Source organism: Aythya marila, assembly GCF_965140915.1.
Source record: "Aythya marila genome assembly, chromosome: 7".
NCBI classification, from domain to species: domain Eukaryota; kingdom Metazoa; phylum Chordata; class Aves; order Anseriformes; family Anatidae; genus Aythya; species Aythya marila.
This window is the reverse complement of record NC_139048.1, coordinates 7,845,471-7,868,927: the sequence shown is the minus strand read 5'-3', so window position 1 is coordinate 7,868,927 and position 23,457 is coordinate 7,845,471. Positions and strand designations below refer to the sequence as shown.

At 36.1% G+C, this 23,457-nt stretch overlaps 1 protein-coding gene across 3 annotated transcripts in view; it reads left to right on the top strand.

Annotated features, from left to right (window-relative positions):
- Window positions 1-23,457, top strand: part of ATRNL1 (attractin like 1) — a 490,952-nt gene that overhangs the window by 378,295 nt on the left and 89,200 nt on the right. The window contains exon 27 of one of the 3 annotated variants that reach the window (XM_082764806.1): window positions 13,914-14,200. The exons of the other annotated variants lie outside the window; for them this stretch is intronic. Coding sequence (XP_082620932.1) covers window positions 13,914-13,973 — 60 coding nt within the window. The 3' untranslated portion in view covers window positions 13,974-14,200. Of the gene's footprint in view, window positions 1-13,913; window positions 14,201-23,457 lie in introns of those variants that run through there. 3 annotated transcript variants of the gene reach the window in all.

Genomic DNA, 23,457 nt, shown 5'->3' with positions numbered 1-23,457 from the left:
TAACTCAATGCCTCACAGTAAACTAGTGTTACATGCCATCAACCAACAGAGTCAAAGAATAATCTCTGAACTGGACATAAGGCTATGAGCTGGTCTTGTCACTTATTGCCATGGTTATGACAATGTAGAGAAGTGAGTTCATGATCTCAGAGTTGGGGGAAACCTGACCCAGGATCTAGGCTGCTGTTCTGGGAGAAAAAAGGTGTTGGCTTTTCTAATCTCTGCACCATGTGATATCCAAGCCTCTAATACAATAGAACTGTTGCAGTGTGATGTTCGTATATTGCCTTTTGAGGTAGAATCAATCTTGATCTCTCTTGTAATATCTTAAGGATAGCTTAAAAATTCATTCTGGCCTACTTAATCATGAATCTTTAATTTTTCTATAGAAAATGTGAGTAAAGGCATGTTTACTCAGGTGTTCCTGCAGTAAGACAGACAGGGATTTAAGTGCCATTAAAATAATGCAGAGAGGATTTTGGTGGACCAGTATCTTTGGAATAGATATCTAAATTTTACATGTCCTCATTTTGGTCACAGTTGATCCTTTCAGTCTGTATCTGTGTTCTTTGAATGGTTAATACTTTTCAACTTTTTTATGGATCTATTTTAAGTAATGCACCAACTTGTGATAAATTTAAGAGCTACTTAAATTTGTTTTGCCTTTGCCTATTAAAGTGGTCTCAAAATCTTACTTTTTATTGGTACTTGTAGATCTTGATTTAATAGCCTTTTAAAAGGTATTCAATAAAGCTAATTGAGTTCTTCACACTACAAAATATGTTTCCTAAACTACAAATTGTTCTGTAGCTCTCCTCTGAATGTGATATGATTCTGCACCTTTTGTCTTCCTTGTTTGGAAAGTAGGACTGGACCTGAAAAGCGAGCTCTGAAAGTTGGTCTTAAACTGATATGGTTTTGTTTGCTTCATGCTGGTTGAGGATCTGTACAAAAATGAATGGAATCTTACAAATGTTATACAAAAAGCAGCATTGCACTAATCTTTTTTTACTCCTCTGTCTGCACCCAGTATTTGTTTTTCTGTGTAACATCACAATGGGAGCTTGTACTAATCTTTTTACTGAGATTCAGTTAGTTTCCTAGTTCCCCCTAGGATGAATAGCATCCTGTGTCTAGGTAGGACCTTGCATTCAGCTGTTTCATGATGCGTATGTCTTCCTTACAGCTGTCTTACTACATAATGTTTATCAATGGTGAATAACAATTTCTGACAGATCAATGTTATTTATCATCTGAAAGCTTTATTAAAAGGTTTTATTACCATGTAATGATTGAAGTAATGGATCATATAGAATCAAATGCCACTTGTATTTGGATGCCAATAGAAATACTAGATGATACTTCAAATTCAATTAATTATAAGCTGCCTCTATTTTAATTTAATGTAGACTGTTACATGGATCAGTCAATCCTGGTGTTGAATGGAAAGATCAACACACTTTTTTTCAGGTGTGTGGTAATGCCTTGCAAGCTTGAATACTACCTTTGCTGTTCCAATTTAATTCCAGATTCTTGTACTTCTTAGTAAGAGTTTAAGATGTGATACAGACTTCAAATTATGAATTATGGCCACATTTCTTTATGAAAAAGCTCTTTCAAGCAATTTCTCTTTAGAACTGCAGCATTTTTTTGCCAAACTTGCAATGAGATGCTCAAGGGAAAAAAGTGCTTTTTAAAGTCCACTTCACTGTTATTCTGATTCAGACAATGTAATTCTTGAAACTTCTAGCACATTTACTGTAAATATATAAGCTTTTGACTGAGAATTCTTTCTTTCCATGCCCTCTAAAAGGGGAAAAACAAAATGCCATATTTTCCCACTGCCTTTAAGGTATTAAATATGTGCTGACAGGGTTGGGAAAAGCCTGTTGGCATAGGTACATGTGTTGTTAGCTTTGGTAATGAAACTAGAGCTATGAAATCTATGATTCTAGATTAAGAAGTTCCCATCTCTGATTGTCTTTTCATTTGTCAGTATAACTTTGGATCAATACAGTAAAACACCATAACAGTCTTGTTCAAAAGTAATCCTCCAGGCAGAGGGTTATTTCTGTTATTACCGAAGGGTCCTTGAACATGGTAAAAATAACTCTCTATTTGGAAGGATTTTTAGTTGAATTTTTATATACTTAAGTTGTGCTTCTGCAATGTTCAAGTGCGAAGTTATACCTGCTCTGATTCCTAAATGGACATCTCTGTAACTTGTCCTCACTCTACCTACTCTGGAGACCTTATTGGGGGGTGGAAAGGGATGATGACAATGACTTTCTGAGTTTTGTCATCCTAAACTGCTCCTGGAACAGTAAGAGCAAATGTATCTCAAACTCCATTTACATTTATTCATGAAGAGACATATCAGACTTGTTCTCAAGTTTTTTTGTTTTGTTTTTTGACTTCAAGCGCTCTGTTAGCCTCACTTGAAGCTAAAGCTAAAATATTTCCTTACTTATTCAAGATCTTTGTATACTGTCTGATAAATAGCAAGGCTAGTGTTGTGCTGGTTATGTACTGTTATATTTTTAAACTAGGTTGGTCAATAGCAGTGTTCAGCCTGCAGCATTTTCCCAATGGAAGCTCAGTCTGTTAGCTCAAGGATAGGCTTAGTAAATGGATTTCTTTTTGCTAACAGAAATGATCCATGGGAGTTCCCATGAGGAGGGGAGTCATGAGGCAAAAGACAGCTTTTCATGCTGTAAAAGAGAACCTAGGAAGTAAGAATCTGACCTGTTTTTGAGGTGGCATTTCAAAGGCTTTGCTGTTGAACTTTTTTCTTTATTAAATCAATTCATGTTATTACAGGAGAGTTGAAAAGCCTTTTTGAAACTTTTTAGCTTATTGTTGCTTGTTTGCAACCATGGCTGATCTTTCTTGAAGTCAGATTACAGGAGCATGTTAATGCAGCAGAAATATAAATATCTGAAATATAAAGTGATCTGTGTCCGCTAATGAATGTACAGTGTGCTAGCACAAGGTAGCTCCATTAACAGTGAAACTGTCTGTAAGCTTTATGCACTGTCATATCTGACAGATAAGAGTCCAACTTGGTGAAGTTTCACGGGCACCTATTGTGAGTATGCTGGAACACAACTGGTTTCAATACCTTGTTTGCTAAGTTTTCTTTAAAAATAATAAAAAAAAAGCTGACAGTATTTTGATATTCAGGAACTTCAAGGTATTACAAGGACTTACCAGTGTGTCCACAAGTGTTATATGTGGTTTGATATATGGTTTGTAGATGTAAAGCTTTAAGCAGATTAATAAACTATTAAATAATCACAATCTTAATTTATTGCTATAATATAACTGCATATCTATATGCAGGGACTCCTAACTGAAGTCATAGTCATTGTAAATCCCCTGGATAAGAATATTCCTGGTTCACAATTGCCATAAAATAAACTAAAAAGACTAGAAACAGGAAGGATAATAAAGGATGAACTAAGGCCCACAACCCCCAAACAGGGTAACTTGGCCTCCTTTTCACTCTGCTTACAAACCAGCAAGCATTTTCTTATTCAGCATCTGGACACCAGCACTGCCCAGATGTGCTAAAAGTATATAAAATGCTTCCAAGTGTGCTCTAATTGCTAGCATGTGTGACCTAAGAGACGCCCCCCTCTCCTCAGCTGAGCCGAGCAACATTGCATCTTTCTCCATGTTCTTGAAAGCTTACAGAGTCAAGCCTAATGCTAGAGCAGTAGGGGAACATTTGCAATTAAATGTGCTGCTGGTGGGAGGAATGGAGGTGTCTGGGTGCTAAATACAGTTGCTAAGTATTCTCAAACTAGTCAATAGCAAAACTGAGTTATAGGCTGCTTAAATTATTTACAGAATTTAAATTTGCAAACTTATTAGCTGGTGCTTTTAACAACAGTCAAGTTATTGAACGTTCAGTGCTAAAATGAGTTATTACAAGTAAGTTAACTGTTTGAAATTAAATTAGGTGATAAACAGTCTATTTTTCTCCTGTAAATTGGCATTCATGACAACCAGTTCTAATATGCACCTGAACCCATTATTCTTGGCACTTCATAAAGTGGCAATTGATAGCAATTTGTATTGACAGACCCTTATTGAACATAATTTCTCAACAGGAACCAGCTAATCAATTAATTAATCATAGTTTTACTTTAGTTTGTTTTTATGTTGCTCTATCATTCAGAAAATTAACTGTTAACATTGTTTTTGATTAATGCAACTTAACCACTTTAGTTTTCATTGGCTGAATTACCAAGCTTAGACTAATGAAATAAGTGTTAAAGCTTTTTGAATTACTAGCAAAATTGAAAATTATATATGCTAATTTGCAAAATACACAACAAATCCTAACTCCATTATACACACCATTGTGCAGTATTTCAGAAAAGATTGTCTTGCATTCCCTCTTGAAGACTGCCTGTAGGAAGATCTAGACCCTTCTGAAAACTTGAGGTACCAGTCATCAAAAATGCTGTGCTGAATATTACTATCAAATTGTCTTTCAAATATATTTAATAAATGTAATAAATCAAATCTATCTAATAAAAATAATAAATGTAATAAAATCTTCCTTCAACTTTGAAAAACTTTTTTTAAATTTTGAAGTTGCAAATGGGTATATCCCTCCTTCTACTAGTTTATTTTGGACAAATGCTTTATGGAGACTCTACTGATTCTAGCAGATCTGTAGAGGATGCCAAGACTTGTTGCGTTGAGTACCCTTTAAGTCAAGAGGGCTTCCTTGTCAAGTGCAAGGGTTTTCTTGTCTGTTTCTCATTGCAGTTAGAGAACCTACACTGTTTTGATTTTTATGTGGATGTAAATTTAATTACAGAACATTCAAATTGTAAGTTCTATTAAAGGTACTTTTGCCACAATAAGTACTTAAGTCCTGGCTCAGTGCCCTATTTTTCCCAACATAAGCACAGCATTCCTCTTACAAATTAGTAGAATGGCCCTGATCACCTGTAGTTCCTGTGTTACCAGTATTTATACAAACAGAAGTAGAATATACAAAATGCAAAGTAATCTGATAATACTGAGAAATGTATTCACCAACTCATATGCTTAGGCAAATGTCTTGAAATGCAATTTTAGATTATATTTTTTCCTTTGAAAAATATGCATGTATTTATTTTTTAGCTTAGTTTGATAGAATAAAAGCTGCCAGTTATTCCATGTTTGGGATCTTGTTTGCCAAGTGACAGTTTTAATAGAATAAAGATAAATTAGCATTACATTAATATGTAATATGTTTATCAAGAAATGTTATTACTTTGTAAAGATTCTAAAAGTGTCGATTGAGCTTTTTTCTTTTTTTTCCTTCAAATAGTTTAAGACAAAATACTGAAGGGTATAAGCAAAGCCAATCCCTTTGTGGTGTTACTCCCAGATCCTGCTGTCATAGGTGATCTGTACAGCTATGGACTAAACCAACAATATTCGTATTCTGAAAGAATGACATCTGTTTTCCTAAATGTCTATCTTCCTCACTCTTCCAGGTGGAAATAGTATTTTTTTCTTTTAGATTCCTGAATATTGAAATGCTAGTCTGATTGCCTTTGTTTCTTTTAATAGTTTTTAATAAATTAATATTTTTGAAATCCTGATAGAGATAATTTATTGGGAGTGTGGGCGACCTTCTTTATTTGGTTACTAAATAAGTGATTACAATATAAGTATTTTAATAAACAAATAAGATGATTCTTATTTTGAGTGATTGTTTCAGGGTGGTGTAAAGTACACTGAAGTCATCTAAATGTCTTTTACTTCTGCCACTGAAAGCTGGAGAGAAGGCTGTGGCTCTGGCTATATACCTGAATGTGCACTTACTATATACCTGGCTATATACCTTGGTATGATAGCTGTACTGTCTGAGAAAGTCCCACAAACATCTGTTTCTCTGTTACTAGCCTATCTCAAAAACAATCCAGTATTATCTCAAAGTCACACCTTCACTGCTAATTATCAGATGCAGCATGAGAGATGTTGGACATTTCATCAATATAGTTCTGTAATATTGAGATAGAGATTTTTTTTTTTTTTTTTTTTTCCTAGTAAACTGTAGTCTAAATTGCAGTCTCACCTAAGGGGATGGGGGAGGCTTAACACCACTACAAAACTTCTGATGTGTATGCGTACTTATTGTCAGACCTCTTTTAACACGGAAGAACTAGGATGCAATAAATCAGTTTAGATACCAGCAAATTTGATTGGGGTGCTCAATTTTACTATAATAGTCTAATCTAAAACACTCAGCCCTTTTCAGCTCTTCTGTACTCTTCCAAAATTGTTTCTAACAAGAACAATCTTCAAAAATGGGGCATTTGAGGCAAGTTAATGATGCTATAGCTACTCAAGATAACCATTGTCTAGAAGTAGCATTTGCTGCCTAAGCAGAAGGCTGGATTCAGTTAATAGTGGATAGTATCTAAGTTCTCTAGCAGCTTTGACTTGAAAGGAAAGATGTATTGGCCATTAGAACAGCCATACTGTTGGACAAAAACACTGGTTTAAAAAAAGCAGAAAATGCAAACTGGAGTAAAAGCCAACCTAGTTTTAAAGGTCACTACTACCTTTTGCACCAGGCTAAAATCCAGGAATTAGGAATTTACTTCTCCTGGCTTAGAATCAGAAAAATATTTAGTGATATTCTTATCATTGCTTATCCTACTGTTTGCTCAAAGGCAGTCTCACTTACCCCACTGCACTCTCCCTCCCAGTTTTTATGCAATTAAATGCTTGTCTTTAAATTATCAACTCTGGCATTATAGTTCTGTATTGAAATGTGTCTTGCATGACTTAACTTACAGTGAATGTTTGATTTGCCGTATTGATAAATCTAATCAAAGTGTTCAGTGTGATCATTAGCAATTTTCCCGTAATTACGTGAAAAGAGAAAATAACATGAGGAAAGGAGACAGTTTCAGGCCTTGAATTTAGTATCTCAAGGGAGGTTTGTGTGTGAAATGGAGCTGCTGAAAACAAGATTTCTCCAGTGAGCTGGAAAGGAAAATGATTTTCCCAGTGCACTTCCATTGTCATCACTCTAATCACTACAATCTTGAACTGAATCTTGTTTTTCTTGTCAGGGAACAGAAACATATCTGAACGTTAAGAGATGGGAATAATGTTTTTAACTCCATTGCCCCCTCCCCTCAAGGAAATAACACATAAGTAACAAACTCACTTTTGGAAAGAGTAGCTCTAACTTCGAAGAAACAAATGTTGGCAACTTAGAACAAGATACTCCCTTCCAGTAGATCACCGAACACGGTTCCAGATCTTCAATGAAAAGGTGCATCCCTGAAATGTTCTTTGGCACAACTTTCTGTATATGTATTCATTTCCAAGTCTTGCCCTTCCTTTGGGGAAGGAAGCAGCACTACCAGAATCTTTCCAAGCCTCTCTTGTGCTGGCAAAGATACATGGGAACTCCATTAGGGACAAGCATTAGAACACTGAGTGCTTTTTACTTCAGAAGCTTTTGGCTTTTGATATTGCATGTATATTTCTAATCAATTAACAAAAATTGAAAGGATTGGATAAAGCACTATGTATTGCATGCAGAATTGACATCACATACCTTATTGTATTACTAGTGTATTTGAAACATCTGTGAAGCTGTAAAACTTGCTTCCACATATTGTTCACAAGCAAATCAGTCTGCAAATAAAGCAATTCAGGATACAGGGAATAATCTGGCTAAAAGCAATTTAAGGAATTATTCCACTGCTAACAAAGGTTAAATTTCCTTTTTTTTTTTTTTTTTTTTTTTTTTCCTTTTTTTTTTTGTCCTTCTTAGTTGTGGTTCAAATAATGACCTACAGATAATGCACAGCTTTATTTGCATTGAGGCATATTACTGGAAGTGACAACTCCACCACACAGAAGAGCTGACACAGAGACCAAACAGATTTGATTGCTTCTCCTAGCCACTTAAAAATAAATAAATGAATAAATAATAGTTGTAGATTGTCTTAAACATGTGTGTGATAAGGAAATCTAGATCTGCTTTGAATTGTACCACTCACTCCTGTTATTAAGCTGTTATTGACCCCCTAGTAAGTGAAACTGTCTCTGATTTTGTGTTCATGAGCAGACGTGTCTGGACAGGTTTACAATGTGTGTGGTTACTTAGTCTGCAATGCCTCCCCTATTCCCATCACTTTATTTAATGATTTTTTTTCTTGGTTTTAAGTCAGGAATCAGAATTGGACCGCAGATTTTCAGCTGTTTTAAATGAAGACTAATTTTCTCCCACCAAGATTGCTGTATAAACATGTATTTTTTAACTAAAACACTGTCAGCCTATAGGACTACTTTCTCATTTCTGTTGTGTTGTCTGACCTCTTGTTGACATGCCCATATAATTAATGATGCATAATTACATTTCACTGCTTACAAAATGCTGCGGTGATGTTTTCCTTTATTAATAAGGGCCAATTATCTGTAAATCAAGTCACTTGTCTGAATTTCTCAACATTCAGTCATCACTTGTACTTTTTTTTTAAATCTATTTCATCAAAAGGCAGATTTTTCTCCTTGACCCTCCTTCCCTCCATTGTATGCACACATACAGACAAGTGTCCTCTGTCATCTTCTTTCTTCAGGTAGGCATTCACTAACAAACAGTCATGAGTAGCAGATCAAATCTTCCTATGTAAGCTTTCTCCTATAAAACTGAGACGTAAACTTTACTGCCAGGCTAGATCATTCTTCTAATTAAAATATATGTCACAGATGGGGTGGGGGGGTGTTGGGCTCCAAGTGATACAGTGCCACTAGGACCCAAAGGTTAGAAATAACCTCTGAAGGTCAGGACTTGATCTGCTTTCCTCCCCATGTCAAGCATAGCTCCCTGTGCAAGATGAGAGGCCTTCAGTACCCACCTGTCCCTATATGTAGGTAGAAGCTCTTTTTTTTTTTTTTTTTTTTTTTTTTTGACAATTCTCTTCTGGGTGTCAAGGCTTGACTCCATATGTCTTTACACTAATACACATCAAATCTTTCTGATCAAGACACATTAGTAGAGAGACTGGGTTTTGTTTTTTTATTATTGTAAAGAGGTTTTCTCAAACCATTCTTGATGTAGGATAAGGAAAATGTATTCCTTTCATCATGCAGCTGACTTGTAAACTGTCATGTTCTTAACGGATCTTCTTGAATATAAGTTGGTTTCATTTTCATCCAAATCTTTTTAATAAAGAGTAGATAACTGTAACTCTAATATCATTGATATCATCCTTAACTGTGTACCTGTATAAGATTTGGCAGCCTTCCCCCTTTAAAATCAGCACTTCTCCTAAGTCCTTTTGGTGTTATCTGCATAAAGATAAGGAGCTGAAAACAAACAAACAAACAAACAAACAAAAAAAAAACACACACCTGCATATGAAGGAAAGCTTGGACTTCAGAAAAGTTGGATGTTATTAGAGATGGATGCTATCTTATAGGTCTTAAAAAAAAAAAAACAAAAATATTCCATACACTGGGCTTTGTGCAGAGCTCAACATCAAAGCCCTAAAAAAAAAAAAAAAAAAAAAAAAAAAAAAAAAAAAAGTGAAAAAGTTCTGCTGCAGAAAAGTTAGATCTTAATGAAAGTGCTGGAAGGTGCTGACTGATAGTTGCAAGTTTATTGCTGATACCCTAGAAGTAGACTCACAGTCACTGCCAGTCAGTCTTTGACCTGCTCAGATGCTAAGCAGAGTAATGAACACAACTTAACATCCATCCTTGAGATGAAGACAGTAAATTCAGGAGTGGGGTTTAATCTACTGGGTGAATGTGGTATTTTTGTACTTATCAAATAAAACTGACCAATATAACCTGACTACGGGTAAGATTATAGGAGCTCCTATTTCCACAATAGAAAATTAATGCAGAAGAGCTTTTTATGGCTGGTTTGCTTAATTGGACTATTCTAAAATCTTTATCAATCAACAGGCAAGTCTGTACTTCAGCTGTAAGCAGTGAAAAGCCTGAGATAGGTTACCAGGTCTGCTGTAAAATAGTTATAGGCTCTTAAGCTAATGTGTACTGGAAGAGTGTACTGGAAGTCCCTTTAACAAAGAGAGCACTATAGTGTTTAAATTACTTGGTACTTGTTGTGTGGAAGCAGTAGATAGGATTCCTACTATCATCCTGGCTGCAAAATTTGCATGTTTTCCCTCATTACTCTCCCTGCATCTTTCCACCAGAGAGACTGATGCAGCATAGCTCATCTGCTTGTGAGTCATGGTGTGAGTAGAGAGAGCAGTGTCTGGAAGTTCAGTCATACAAACCATGTGAATAATGTCACTTTCCTTTGTGGTATTATGACATCTCGTGAAAAAATAATCAAAGCCTCTTCCTACTGCAGCTCTTAAATAAATATGACAGTAGGCAAATGTCCCACTGCAGAAAATGCTGGAGTCAAAGCAGGGCCCTAGAGCAGGACAATTATTTCAATTATCTGGAATTCATGATGAAAAACAGGAGCAGCTTTCAGGAAATATGCACAAGTCTGGCAATTGCTTGATCAGTTATGACAGTCACTGCTAAATATCACATCCCATTGGGTTTTGCAAGAGGAAAGCTTGGAGCAGGTGGATTATTTTAGTTACCTATGCACCATCACAGGAGCATAGTGTGGCTCTCCGGAGATCAAACGCCACCAACTGCTTGATTAAGTATGACATCACTGGCTAATATCACATGGCCGTAAGTAATCGCAGTAAAGGCAGAAAGAGTGCATACAGCAGATGGATTGTTTCAATTATTTGGGCCCCTTGATGAATAAGAACTTCAACTGTCATCAGCAGATCCTGTGGCAGGCAAGCAATAACTGCATTGCTATGACATCACTTTAAAATCTGTTATGGCTTAAGTATTTCAACAGCTGTAAAGCTTAGATTTGTCTTAGCATTGACTTGACCCATAGCTAGCTTTAGTGCAAAGAACTGAACACTGAGAAAACTGTGAATGCTTCCAAGCACGTCATGGTATTTCAGTTTGTTTTCACCACTGCAGGGGAAACATTGAACCAGCACCAGGCTTGCTCTTGGTACAACTTTTTTTATTTTGTATTTCATTTTTCAGGAGGAGACAGCAGGGGAAAGCTAAGGTCTGCTTTCTGTCAGATGCCAGGACAGAATGCAATAGCTTAGATCTGTTTATTCATAAACTTGGGAAGGCCTGAGCGTCCAGATAATGATCCTTAATTGGATAATATGCTAGGTTGAAAATCTGATAGGCCTGAAATTTTGGAGGGGAAAAAACAACCTAAGAGTCACTAAGAGTCACACTCTCATTATTTTTTTTTTTCTGTCTGCAGCCTGTAGGAAATCCACCTTAAACTTGTTTTAACATCAAAACAAGTGTAAAATAAAAATTGTTTGCTTTTACAAGAAGGCACATGGCACCTTATGTCACTATCCTGTTTCAGCTAAAATTATTTGACTGTAGTGCACAGAAATCTAGCTTTCACCTCCCCCCCCCACCCCCCCCCCAAAAAAAAAAAAAAAAAAAAAGCTATAGAATGGAGTACACTGGAGTACACTTCAAAGAATTAATAAACTTTGAAGCCTAGAGGTTTTTACAAACCAAATCCCATCTAAATCTGATAAGACTTAAAGCCAGATCTGCTCTGGTCAGGCCTCGAAGGCAGAAGAGAGTCAATAAGAAGCTTGTTAGAGCTACATATGTTAGCATATTACAAAAAGTTAATGTTACAGAGGATTTGATTTCTGCCCTCTTAAGTGCCTTTAACTTCACCTCAACACAGAATTGATAGAGAAATATTTTCTCTAAGTAATTAACTCAGTTATGTAAATGTAGCTGGGGGGGGGGAGGGGAAGGGAACATGACACAGAGTGGCATCATTTATGCTGGATAACAAATGACACTTTCTAATCACTTTAATCCTTTCTACTCTTAAAGTGAGACGAAATAGGCCCATAATAGAAGAATCAAGAAGATGATTTAACTGTATTAATTCTAGAAAATATGAGTCAGAAATTAAACGTTTTGTGGAGGCTGAGTAAAGTTAAAGTGAAAACCTTTTCTTTCCCCATCATATCTCTTTCAGACCAATTAAGGAGGGTATTGATTACATTCTGTCTTAGGAGAAAGTAATCCTCATTAGTATCCTTTATCTGACCTGTCCTTTTCCCATTACAGGGGAAACAACTTCTAATTTAAGATCAAGAAATTACTTTTGAGAGGAACAAATATCTCAAACCGATGAGGAAAATTGAGCTTTTTCTCCATTTGCTACTGACCTGAAATCTGCAAAGTACTAAACACTTGTCACTTCTGGTCATTTCTACCCCAAATTGAATAGAAATTACCAAGAAAGCTTTGTCTGGCTTTACTACTTTAGAATGAGTGACACTTTTGTGGCATTCATGTGACTGCTTGAGACTTTTTTTTTTTTTTTGCTTTTCTGTAATCTTCTGACCATCTAGTTGGTATTGCTAACTCAGTATAGTTCAGATAGTTCAGCTGTTGTGCGGCCTGCTTTTCCATTCAGATCAGGTTTGTCTGTCCCTGAAGAACTTTGAGTCAGAATGCTAATAGTTCCATTTTTAGCTTAAAAATCATGATACTTTAAAATATTAGGGTTGAATTATACCCTTTCTCATCTGTGATTCACTAAGCTGAGACAGGATTATGTTTCATGCTTTTTCATGTAGCCATCAGACCTTGAAACTTTCTTTGAGAGTTTTTTTTACATATTTCCTTCAGAAGCTGCAGTTTTAGTAATAATAAAAATATTTCAAGTGTTGTAATTAAATAATGATAACTGGCAGCAGTCTTTGCAGAGAAGGTTTTGTGTTGTGTTTTTCTTTTTAAGCAATGCTGAAGATCAGCTTCCCTACAGTTTTGTTTTGCTAGGTTATTAGAATGAGGCAGGATCTGAAGAGCAAGGGAAAAGATATTTGGGCAAATGGAAGAAAGGAATAACTGAATATATAGCTCAGGGAAGATTGGTGTGCGTTAGGTTGGATCTTAGGAAGAACTTCTTTACCGAAAGGGTTGTTAGACATTGGAACAGGCTGCCCAGGGAAGAGTCACCATCCCTGGAAGTCTTTAAAAGATGTTTAGATGTAGAGCTTAGGGATATGGTTTAGTGGGGACTGGTAGTGTTAGGTCAGAGGTTGGACTCGATGATCTTGAGGTCTCTTCCAACCTAGAAATTCTGTGATTCTGTGAAATGAGCAGAGAAATGTTTGCAAGACTTTATTTAAAGAAATATCAGATGAAGGAATATTTAAGCAAACTAGATGTAGAATACTGATGAACAGAAGGGAGAGTAGGACTGGTATCAAAACCAAGATTAACTTGTGCTTTTTTAGGTAATCACAAACTGCAGTTGTGTGGTTTTTACTTCTTATAAATTGTTCTATAACATTCCTGGGCACTATATATGTCTTACTTCCTCACAGAGGAAACTCTAGCTGTACCTTGTCCAGTAAGGCAATTTGACTGGATACAGGAATCTTCTCATATTCTTGAGTTTTATATTCAAGATATTTTATAGTACTGTAGTATATGCATAGGGTCTTACATAATTTTTAGCACTTTAAAAAAACACTAGCTATTATTATTATTATTATTATTATTATTATTATTATTATTATTATTATTATTATTATTATTATTATTTTAAACTGTGTGGTCAATGCAGTGAAAAGATTGTATTTGTTTGTATGGCCTTCCAGAAAACCTGTTTTGTCTTGGAAGCCTTATCTAAAATAAAAGACCAAGCCTCAAAACTGTAGAAATGGTTAAATGTGCTGTGGTTTTAATTGAAACCTCTCTTAAATCATTTACCATTTTACACCTTTGACATAATGCAGGGGTCTTAAAGATAAAGTCATTGAAGGTTGTATTTGAAGGAATGAAGATAGTTTTTATCGGTGTTCTTTTAGGATCGACCACAAGGACCGAATAGTGCTCCCAAAGAAATACATTTGGATGAAGATGACTGAACATGCAGATCCAAAGGCCTTTTAGGATATGGTGAACCTTTGGCCTTGGATGAAGAACATTCTTGGATGAAAGAACTCCAGCTGAAAGACAAAGTCTTTGCCTTGATATTTGCAGAAATATGAAAGATAAAGGAAACAAAGATTTGCAGCTGAATTCTTGCAGGGTGCACTTACAGTGGCTGACATTGGCAAGCAGCCAGCCTGCCTCATTACTGTGGAATGTCACATCCTTGCACCCCTTCCTGTTCTCCTATAGCTCCCCAAAAGGGTCACATTTTTATCTTTTTTCTGCTTTCTAGTTGCAAACTACACTAACAAATTTTAATTGCATAGGTTCTGCATTAAAACTGGCATTCTGCGATTGATGAGCATCACGTGGAGCTAATATGCAGAAAATGCACACTACACTTGGTTCATCAGAATATCATACTGTGCTTGTACCTGCAGCTGAACAGGTAGTTAGATAATACTCTTGTTTTTCTTTAGTGACTTACCCAAGTTTAAAATGTCAAGAGTTCAGTGAGTCAATGAACTGACATTCACAATGTGGTCAGCCTTGACTACCTGGGCATTCAAACAGATTTCGTACTCTAACATATTGAACTATGTTAAGTCGATATGGAGACATCTAGTGACTTTGTAAGTTTCCTTACTAAATATTCAATATACTTGAAATTTGATTATACATTTGACTATTTCACTTTTTGAAGTGTCCTTATTTTCACTTTATTATAAAATGCAGGTCTGCTGGACAGTTTTTGTTTAGATTTTTAGAATATGATTTGGACCACAGATTTTATATAATAGTATTTGCTAAGGTGACCATCAAAGCATGTTTATATACTGACATGACCTGATAACTGACATGATACCTGAAGCTAACTAAAGGATTTTTCCTTAATTTAGATTGTGTCAAAATCAAACAGACAAAATAACCAAAACCCAGAGACTACGAAAGAGAAATGCCATACCAAAGTTTAAAGGGCTTTGTCTCTCCCTGCATCAGTCCCTACAGAAAGAGGCTTAAAGACTTTCACTGGCTTAGAAATAGGAAAAATTCTATAATTCTTCTGTTTGCACATCAGCTCACATGCTATAGTATCTTTTGTGCCCACTGGCTTGCATAGTAGGTATGCAGAATTTAGGCATCTATGGTATCTCTGCTGAGGGACAGACTTGACTAGTAGCAACTATTATAACAATACAAAAAAAAAAAACATCCTCCAGCAAGGTAGCATAGGTAAGTCTGTCCTTATCAGAGGTGGACGTATTGTCTACTTCTTCCAAATGTTCTCTGCAACTTGTTGAGAAAGTTTTTCTTTAACAGCTACATCTTCATGCGCAGCCAACGCATGTCTAGCTTTACAAGCAGTTCTAGAAAGTGTTTTCAATTGAGACATAGACTTTTCTAAATAGTAGTACAGATACTGTCTCTTAAACCTTAGCTTTTGTCCTGAAGAACGGGGAGACGTTAACCTTTCTTCAATCAGTGATTTTGCTTGCTTGTATTCTCTTCTGGCATCTACCTGTCTATCTTCTGCTCTCTTCTCTGACCTTAACAGGTCATAAATATTGTTCATGACAATTGGAAGTTTTGTTTACTGCAGGGTTTCTGTACTGGGCTGATTAATATAAAATAGTTCATACTGAGATGCATATGCATGTTTGAGTGCAAGTTATTAATCTTGCTTGCATCGAGCCTATTGGAATCTGTATATACATAAAGTTATGAATAAAACCAGATAACTAGACACTGGACAGTTAAACTCTGTTGTTTACTACTGAACTTTGATGTACTGATGCTGTTTTGTTATTTCCCTAATAAAGGAACCCTTTATCAATATTTGATATTGAATAGTGTTTGTGACGAAGAGGCTTAGGGTATTGTTCTAAAAGGAGACAAAAATCCAAGAGACATGATTGGCTTCACAAAAGTAATAGATTTCTACAGTAGTCACACCCCAAAACGGGTCAAGTCAGCCATGGGTTAACTTGGAATAACAATTTGACTTAATTTTCACACTCTCCCTTTGCCACCATTAAAACTGATCATCATTGCCAATTTTACATGTTTCTCCCATGTCGGATAATATTCCTGTGTGATTGTGCATCTCTGTAAAGATGTGGCTAAATCTCTTTCTGGGTTAGCAGGCCAGTGTCTGTTGTTACAGAGCCATGTTTCTGTGTGTCTGTTCTTGATACTCTGCAAAAGGTATAAAGCAACCCACTTGTTGGGTATGTTTTCAGTCCATCTTAGGGCTTGGTGTTGGTGCTAGAGCTGCCATACCCTATCAAAAGTCTGTTGCTGCTTCTAAAACATGAACAACAGTCAAGATTAGGCCACAATATGTTTGCTTTTTTTGTTTTCCAGGAATTCCTCTTAACCGATTTTCTCCCCCTCATGTTAACCATCAGTAGCACTGCTGTGTTGGTAAATTTTCATTGTTTGTCAGGTGGAAAAATGCTGTTTATATTCATCTCCTTGGTCACTCGTATGGCTTCCTCTAACTTTGAGAGAAATTCACCATACCTAATATGCTAACTGCTTAATTAAAAACACTATGAATATGTATTCCAAATATAAAGACGCTAGAGGGGTAATTCCTAGTTTTAAAACTGTGTAAAACTTGGCTCATGTGCTTAGAAGTTCTTTACTTCAGTCATCTCTCGGTACATCTTAATGTAGAAAGGACATGGGAAACAACTTCAGTACAGTCCTCTTCTATTTTTTTTTTTATTTTTTTTGTGGGTGGGGTAAGGATTCTTCCTTTGCCTTTGAATATGAACCTCTGTGCCTGACTGAAAACTCTTCTGCCATGGATTTGGAGGTGAAAGAATTCAATTTTTTTATATGAGGCAAGACAAACTTTAGTTTTGTTTAGAATCAGTGAGACAAATCCACATGGGGGCTTTCTTTTAACTTCTGTTTTCTTTGTCAAAGAAGAGCATAGAGGGTGACATATATACTGCACACAGATTAGGTGCTTGATTTTGGGGATTCATTTATCATGGAGACAAAACATAACAAGATCCTGAGGCTGAAAGTCAGAGTTTGATCAGGAAAGATGATGCACATTTTAAAAAGCCAAAGTATTTTATTATTGGAATGCATCATTCAGGGAATATGATAGATTTTCCATTAGTGGAAGTCTTTGATCAAAACTGCTGATCTTTCTAAAAGAAGAGCTGCCTCAAGAGCAAGCAGCTGAACGTGAAGCAAGAAATATTGAATAAGGGGTTTTGTCCTTTTTTATGCAGAATGAGACAGATATGGGTACCATAATACTACAAATAGTAGTGGTTGTAGAAAACAGATTAAACTTTAGCCACAGAAGTGATGCTAAGAGAAAAATATTAATGGAGTGTAAAGTAACTCTACCTCATGCTGCTAGCATCAGAGAATGTGTATGATGCATGCTGTAGTTCAGTTTGTCATAGGTAATCCTGCATCTGCACAGTCTCAGAGATGCCTGTTGAGGCAGATGGGCACTTTCCTGCAGGCAGGAGACTAACAGAAAAAATTTCACAACTATTAGCTTCATAGGTCAGAACTATGGGCAGCTTCAGGAGGAATGATGTTACTGTGTTTTTTAATTAGTTAAAATGTTTATACAGAGAGAGTTAATTTCTAAATCCTTTTTGGCCCAGAAGGTTTAAACCCTAAGTGTCAGGAGAGGGACATAATTACCATGTTATGATATAACCTATATACAAGTATTGTATATTCCTTTCACTGGGCCACGGTAGTTGCCAGTGGTGGTGTAACCTATCCAAATGGTCCCTGGAGCATAGAATCATTAAGGTTGGAAGAGACCTTCAAGATAATCTGGTCCAGCCATACCTTACTACCAATATCACCCACTAAACCCCTAGGCGCCAGGTTCAACCTTTCCGTGGTGCAAATTCCTAGCTTTAGCTGAATTGGGATGAATCTCGCCTGCACTCCTTTTGGACCCTTGACATTCCCATTTGTTTCCATTCCATAGCCTGGCAGTTTGGTGGAGAATGTTCACAGGTCTGGTGTGTGGGACATGCTTCTTGTAAGGTGACAGCTGAGAGCCAAGCCTACAATAGTGGTAACACTGCTCAAAAAAGGCTGTCTCCTAGGCTTCAGTTATATACATGAAGCTTGTTTCCTGCTGTTACTCCTTAGTCACTAGAGAAAGAAAGATGTCTAAATTAGGTGCAGTGGACCATCCTCTGCAGCCTTTGTAGGTACTTAATTTTCCCCATTGATTTCAGAGGGCTTTGAGACCCTCTAAAATGCTCAACTCTCTTCTTCATTCTCCTTTTCCCCTCCCTCAAGCTGCCTTCACCACACCTGTGCCCCAACAACGTGTTTATTGACAAGATTTTCCCTGTGTAGAACTCCCCAGTGAACGAAGCCTGTTACAGCATCATTTTCAGTGCTGGATTACAAACCCACTGTAACATCAGACCCTACATATGTTAGCCAGAACAACTCCCTTTGGCAATTCTAGGGATTTTATTTATTTATTTATTTATTTATTTGTAAATTGGCTAAACTACAGAATTAATTTTGATGTCTTATGTTTTGTTATGAATGGCTTGTTCTGTACTATTATAGTCCTTTCAGCTACAGTATATTATTCCTCAGATTGTTCATTACTGGAGGTGGTTAATAAAATCTTCAGGTACTACAGAGCCCGCTAACCTCAGATAGGCTGTCATCAAGCTGTTGTACTTATGGACACCCCTGTGTCTTCTAGCTACAAGGACACTTTAAGTAAATACATTTATAGTTGTTTTCTACAAATTCAGAAACGGTGCAAAGAGCTTTTTGTGCCTTCCTTTTCATGCCTGGAACCATGAAGTAGTCACCATCTCCCAGATTTTACTAATTTGGTTTTTTTTTTTGTTTTGTTTTGTTTTTTTTTTTTCTTTTTTTTTGTGGTTGTGCACACACAACTGGACCGGAAAAGCTCTTCAATGCTCAATGCACTATTGTCTTTATGGGAATCTTATGCTTCAGAGACAAACTGCCCTACAGTACAAGAAGTATGAAGCCTGGTATATTATAGGCCTTTCCATTTGTTTTATCCAGTGATTTTGACCTTGTCTAAAGATATTCTTCTTCCAGACAGTGCTCTCTTACACATTGTCTCCTTATTTTCACTTTTGTAGCATTCGTTATTAGATAGGAAATATCAGAAAAGTTATCAGATGATAATTTTGTTTGTAATAAGCATTCTTTAATCTTATATCTCTTTTTCTTACTGAGAATGCTGAATCCTTTTTTTTCACCTTCTCCTATATTACTTTATTATGAAAGTCTGTTACTGCAAATATGGTCATATCTGGACTTTTATTGATAAATGTTCATCATTCCTGCTTCTGATAGTTGGAGCCATTATGTTTTTGCTAGCTACTATTGCTACATGATGTGGGAGAAAGGAGAGAGTGAGTAAAAAGAATCTGCAAAGAATAATTTTCCTTTGGGTGCTGAAGAATGGTTTTCTTTCATCATGGTAACAGTTTGAGAACCTCTGAGAGGCAACTTGCTCCTAGGTCCTTGCTGCAGGGAAAGTATGAACTGTATAATGATCTTGACACTGGCACCAAACACAGCAGTTCTGCCAGTTTTGTTGTCCCTTTGTTCTGTTGTCCAACATGCCCGTAGCGTGTCTGAGGCAGCTTTGAACTCATTTCTTTGTGCGGTGAGACCATGCTGCAGTTCTGAAGATAAGTCTGTAATTCTGTCTCTATGTGTTGTGCTTCATAACAGGCCATGCTACCTCCTCATTGTTAGAAATGTCACATTTTGATACTTCCTCCTTTGTATGAACTTTTGTCTTCTGTTGCTTTTCGATAATGCTTCAAAAACACATATGCTTTAGAGCCTAACACCTGTTATTTCATACATCTGCTTTCAAGCAAGAAGGGTAAAATACCATTTTTAAAGGAGCAGAACTATGACTTGAATCTTGTGATCCATTTATTTATTTTAGTACCCAGTGCTATCTGGAAACTTAGCATGAGGCCTTCAGGGGCACTCTGAAGTTAGATATGCAATTCTGGGGAATATTCTACATCCACAGAAATTCTGTCCCATTATCTCCATTGAAGTTTCTACCAAACTTTCAGATATTGCTCTGACAGTTTCAACATTAGTTTTGGAATATTCTGAAGTGCAATGCCAAAGGAAGATGTTATTTTATATTTTAACTCACAAGTATATAGTACTTGCATGGTGAAATTTTCATAGATGTGAATCTCTGAAAACAAGAAGTGAAGTGTTTTTAATGACCACAAATTCACGTTTTCCGGAGAACATCATTTTCAAAGTTCTTTGTTCACATTGGCATCTAAATGTTTTTATGGTCCTAACTTTTCCCCACTTTTATTTCGCCCCCTCTCCCCACCCCCCAGACTTCATTGCCTCCTCATAAGTTATTTATTTTGTAAAAGTATCCATAGGAAGAAAAGAGGGGATAGAAGTGGTAGTCAAGTGATAGGCTTCATTTTGTACCAAGTCATACAATTTAGTTTTCAGATAACAACAACAACAACAAAAAGCCAAACCCAAAATGTAATGCAAGTTGTCAAAAAGCTGACACTCTAAATACCAGAAAATATTAACATCTATTGTCAAGAAAAATAAAAAGTATGAATCACTCCATCTCCATGACACATTTCAAAACTGCTATACACAGCACAAATTATAGTGTGTTTGATGGTATCAGAGATAATAGTACTTGAGAGTTCTTCTCAGAGCACCCAGCGTTCCTACTAAAAGGGTTCAATTGTCTTGGCTTGCAGTATAGAGTTTTAGAGAAAAGATTAAGGTTCTCTGAGGTCATCTTTGCTAAAAATAAAAGCTGATAGAGAATTATTGTTAATAACTTCAGTCAAAGGAAGATGTTTTTCTTTTATTATTATTTTTTTTTTTATTTTGTGTATTACATTCTTACTGGAAAACAAAAATTATATCCACCTGTAAAATAGTGATTTATTTCCTTAGTGCCTTCCAGTGTATTTCCAATATGCTATCCTCATGTTCACCAGCATGATCCTGTGTTTTAATTCCTTCTATTGTCAAGTTCCTCATAGGCAAATCGGGAACGATTCCTGTGCTCAGCAGTCATGTGGGTCCTAAACAGAGGAGTCAGAAATATGTCAGGAAAGGCTAAAATGCAAAAATCTTACTTGTCTGAAAAGCTTATGAGGAATTGCCCTCCTTTAGAAAGGCTATCACTTCCAATTTTTTCTTGCATTGCCCTTAGCCAGTGGTTTTCTGTGCTTCAAGGAGATGGACAAAAAACGTCACTGAGAACTGTACAAGATGGTAGTCTTTCTCTGAGTGGCCACTTGTAGGCAGCATCTTGTTTCCTTTCCAGGGAGAACAGTGAGAGACGACAAGTACTTTGTTCAGAGTGGTTCCTCATGGAAATTCTAAAGCAGAACATTATTAATTGGCAACAAAGAAGAAAAAAATGAGCTGTAAAAGCATGTGTGTGGAAATCATAGTTATTTTCAAAGACAAAACTATTCATAAATGAAATAAGTGCAAAATTAGTTTAAATTAAACAGATTTTTTTTCAGATTTTTTTTTTTTTTTTTGAGGGATTTATTTTATTTAGCTTAGATTCTCTGATTATTTTTGTGGTTGTTTTGTTTTGTTTTGTGTGTGTTTTAAAGGACCCAACTGTAACTTATTTTAATTCATAGACTAATCTTCAGATTTCTATCTAAACAATGCAGTGAAACTTCACCTATACCACAAGAAAAAGTACCGTGATCTAAGTTAGCACTGTAATATAAGTCATGTAATTATTTGATTTGTTATTCATGTATTAAAAAAAAAAATAAAAAAATTTAAAAAATTAAAAAATAAAAGGGTGGGCTGGGGAAAGGAAAAAATAGATGTAAGTTCTGCTTTTAATGCTGAATTCTACCTTAACTGCAGAGGTGTGGCTCCTGCCTACATAATGAAAAGTTTGGTAGAAGGATACCTGGGGAGGGCAGTCACAAATTTCTCGTGGTTACTGAACATAGAAATGGAGCAGATACCAAAATGAAGAAGATGATTTAGAACATATTAGGATGTATTTATTAATATATTAATCTAATTGGAAAGAAAATAAAACAGTAGGGAGAACCTAGGTACTTATGTATAGATTGCTTGACATATAGTACATCTCTTTGAAGATGAAAAGGTCGTTAAAAAAGTGTTTTCTGAATAGTCATGTGTTGTGTGTCTCTGGGGTTAACTGCAGTGTTAAAAATACAAACAAAAACGTTTTTTTATTATGTTTTCTTTAGGTTGTCTTCATTACAATGTTCCAGTTGCCTCTAGCAACTTTCTTAATTTGCATTAAGAAATGCAAATACTGTGCAACTTGTAATTTGTTCTTTTGACCCTGCACATATAGACCAACTGAAAAGGATGGCAAGTAGCTGATTCTATTTTCTTTTTTGCTTGGCCACCAGGACTGTGTCCCTTAATCTACTCCCTGATGCCTGTACAAAATTCTAGGAGTCAATGCACTGTTAGAGACAGAATTACCGAGTCCAGCTGAGTGTGCAGTTGCTACAGTTCTTAGTGTTGTTTTGTTTGTTTGTTTGTTTGTTTAGAAAATGAGGTCTGATGAGATCTTAGTTTTGTTCAGTAAATTCTCCTTTCTTTCCCCAGTGAAAGAACAGAAGATGAAGCTGGGTTTAGATCCAGTGATGTTAAAAGTGTAAATCACTTTCTTGAAGGTGAAAGGCACATGTGGATATGATGGTGCAATATGGTAGAATAACTTCCCAAGACAAATAACATAAGCACTGCTGTTTGAGATGGGTGAATAATGTTGGTTGAAAATTATGGTTGAAATTTTGGAGTCTGAATCACAGTATTAAAAGAACATAGCAAGTGGCCTGCCCATATGGGTATAATTTCCACCATTTTTCTTTTTTTTTTTTTCACACTGTGAAATTACTTTCAGAGGTCTTATTCAACTTGGCGCTGGCCTCAATGATCCTCAATATTTTATCCATTTGTGTCTCTCTGCGTATTTCTGTCATGAGACAGAGTTTTAGGAAAACGTTGATGACATAAGCAGCATCTTGGATAATATGGCCTGAAAATGAAGCTGCTAAGAAATCTTCAAATCAAATGTGGTTATGTCCAGGAGGAAATCATTTGCATTAAAAATTGTGCTGTAGCTTGCTTCACAGGCTTGGCAGCCCACACTCCCTCTGTTCTGTGTTATCTCGTTAACATTATTATTTGGGAGCCAGAGTCAAACACTTATATTGGGTAACAGTTATGACTACTTGACACAATGTCAGTAAAATGCAATTTTTTTTTTTTTTATAATTAGAATTTTGACAGGAAAGAGAGGAAGAGGCACAAAATGAGAAATTAGTTATTTCCTGTGCCTCTGTCATTGCCCACATTAAGCTTCACTGGTGCATTTTGCATGATCTCATGGCAGCCTCTTCACAGCAGCCTGTTCTCTGCCAGATTTAAAGACAG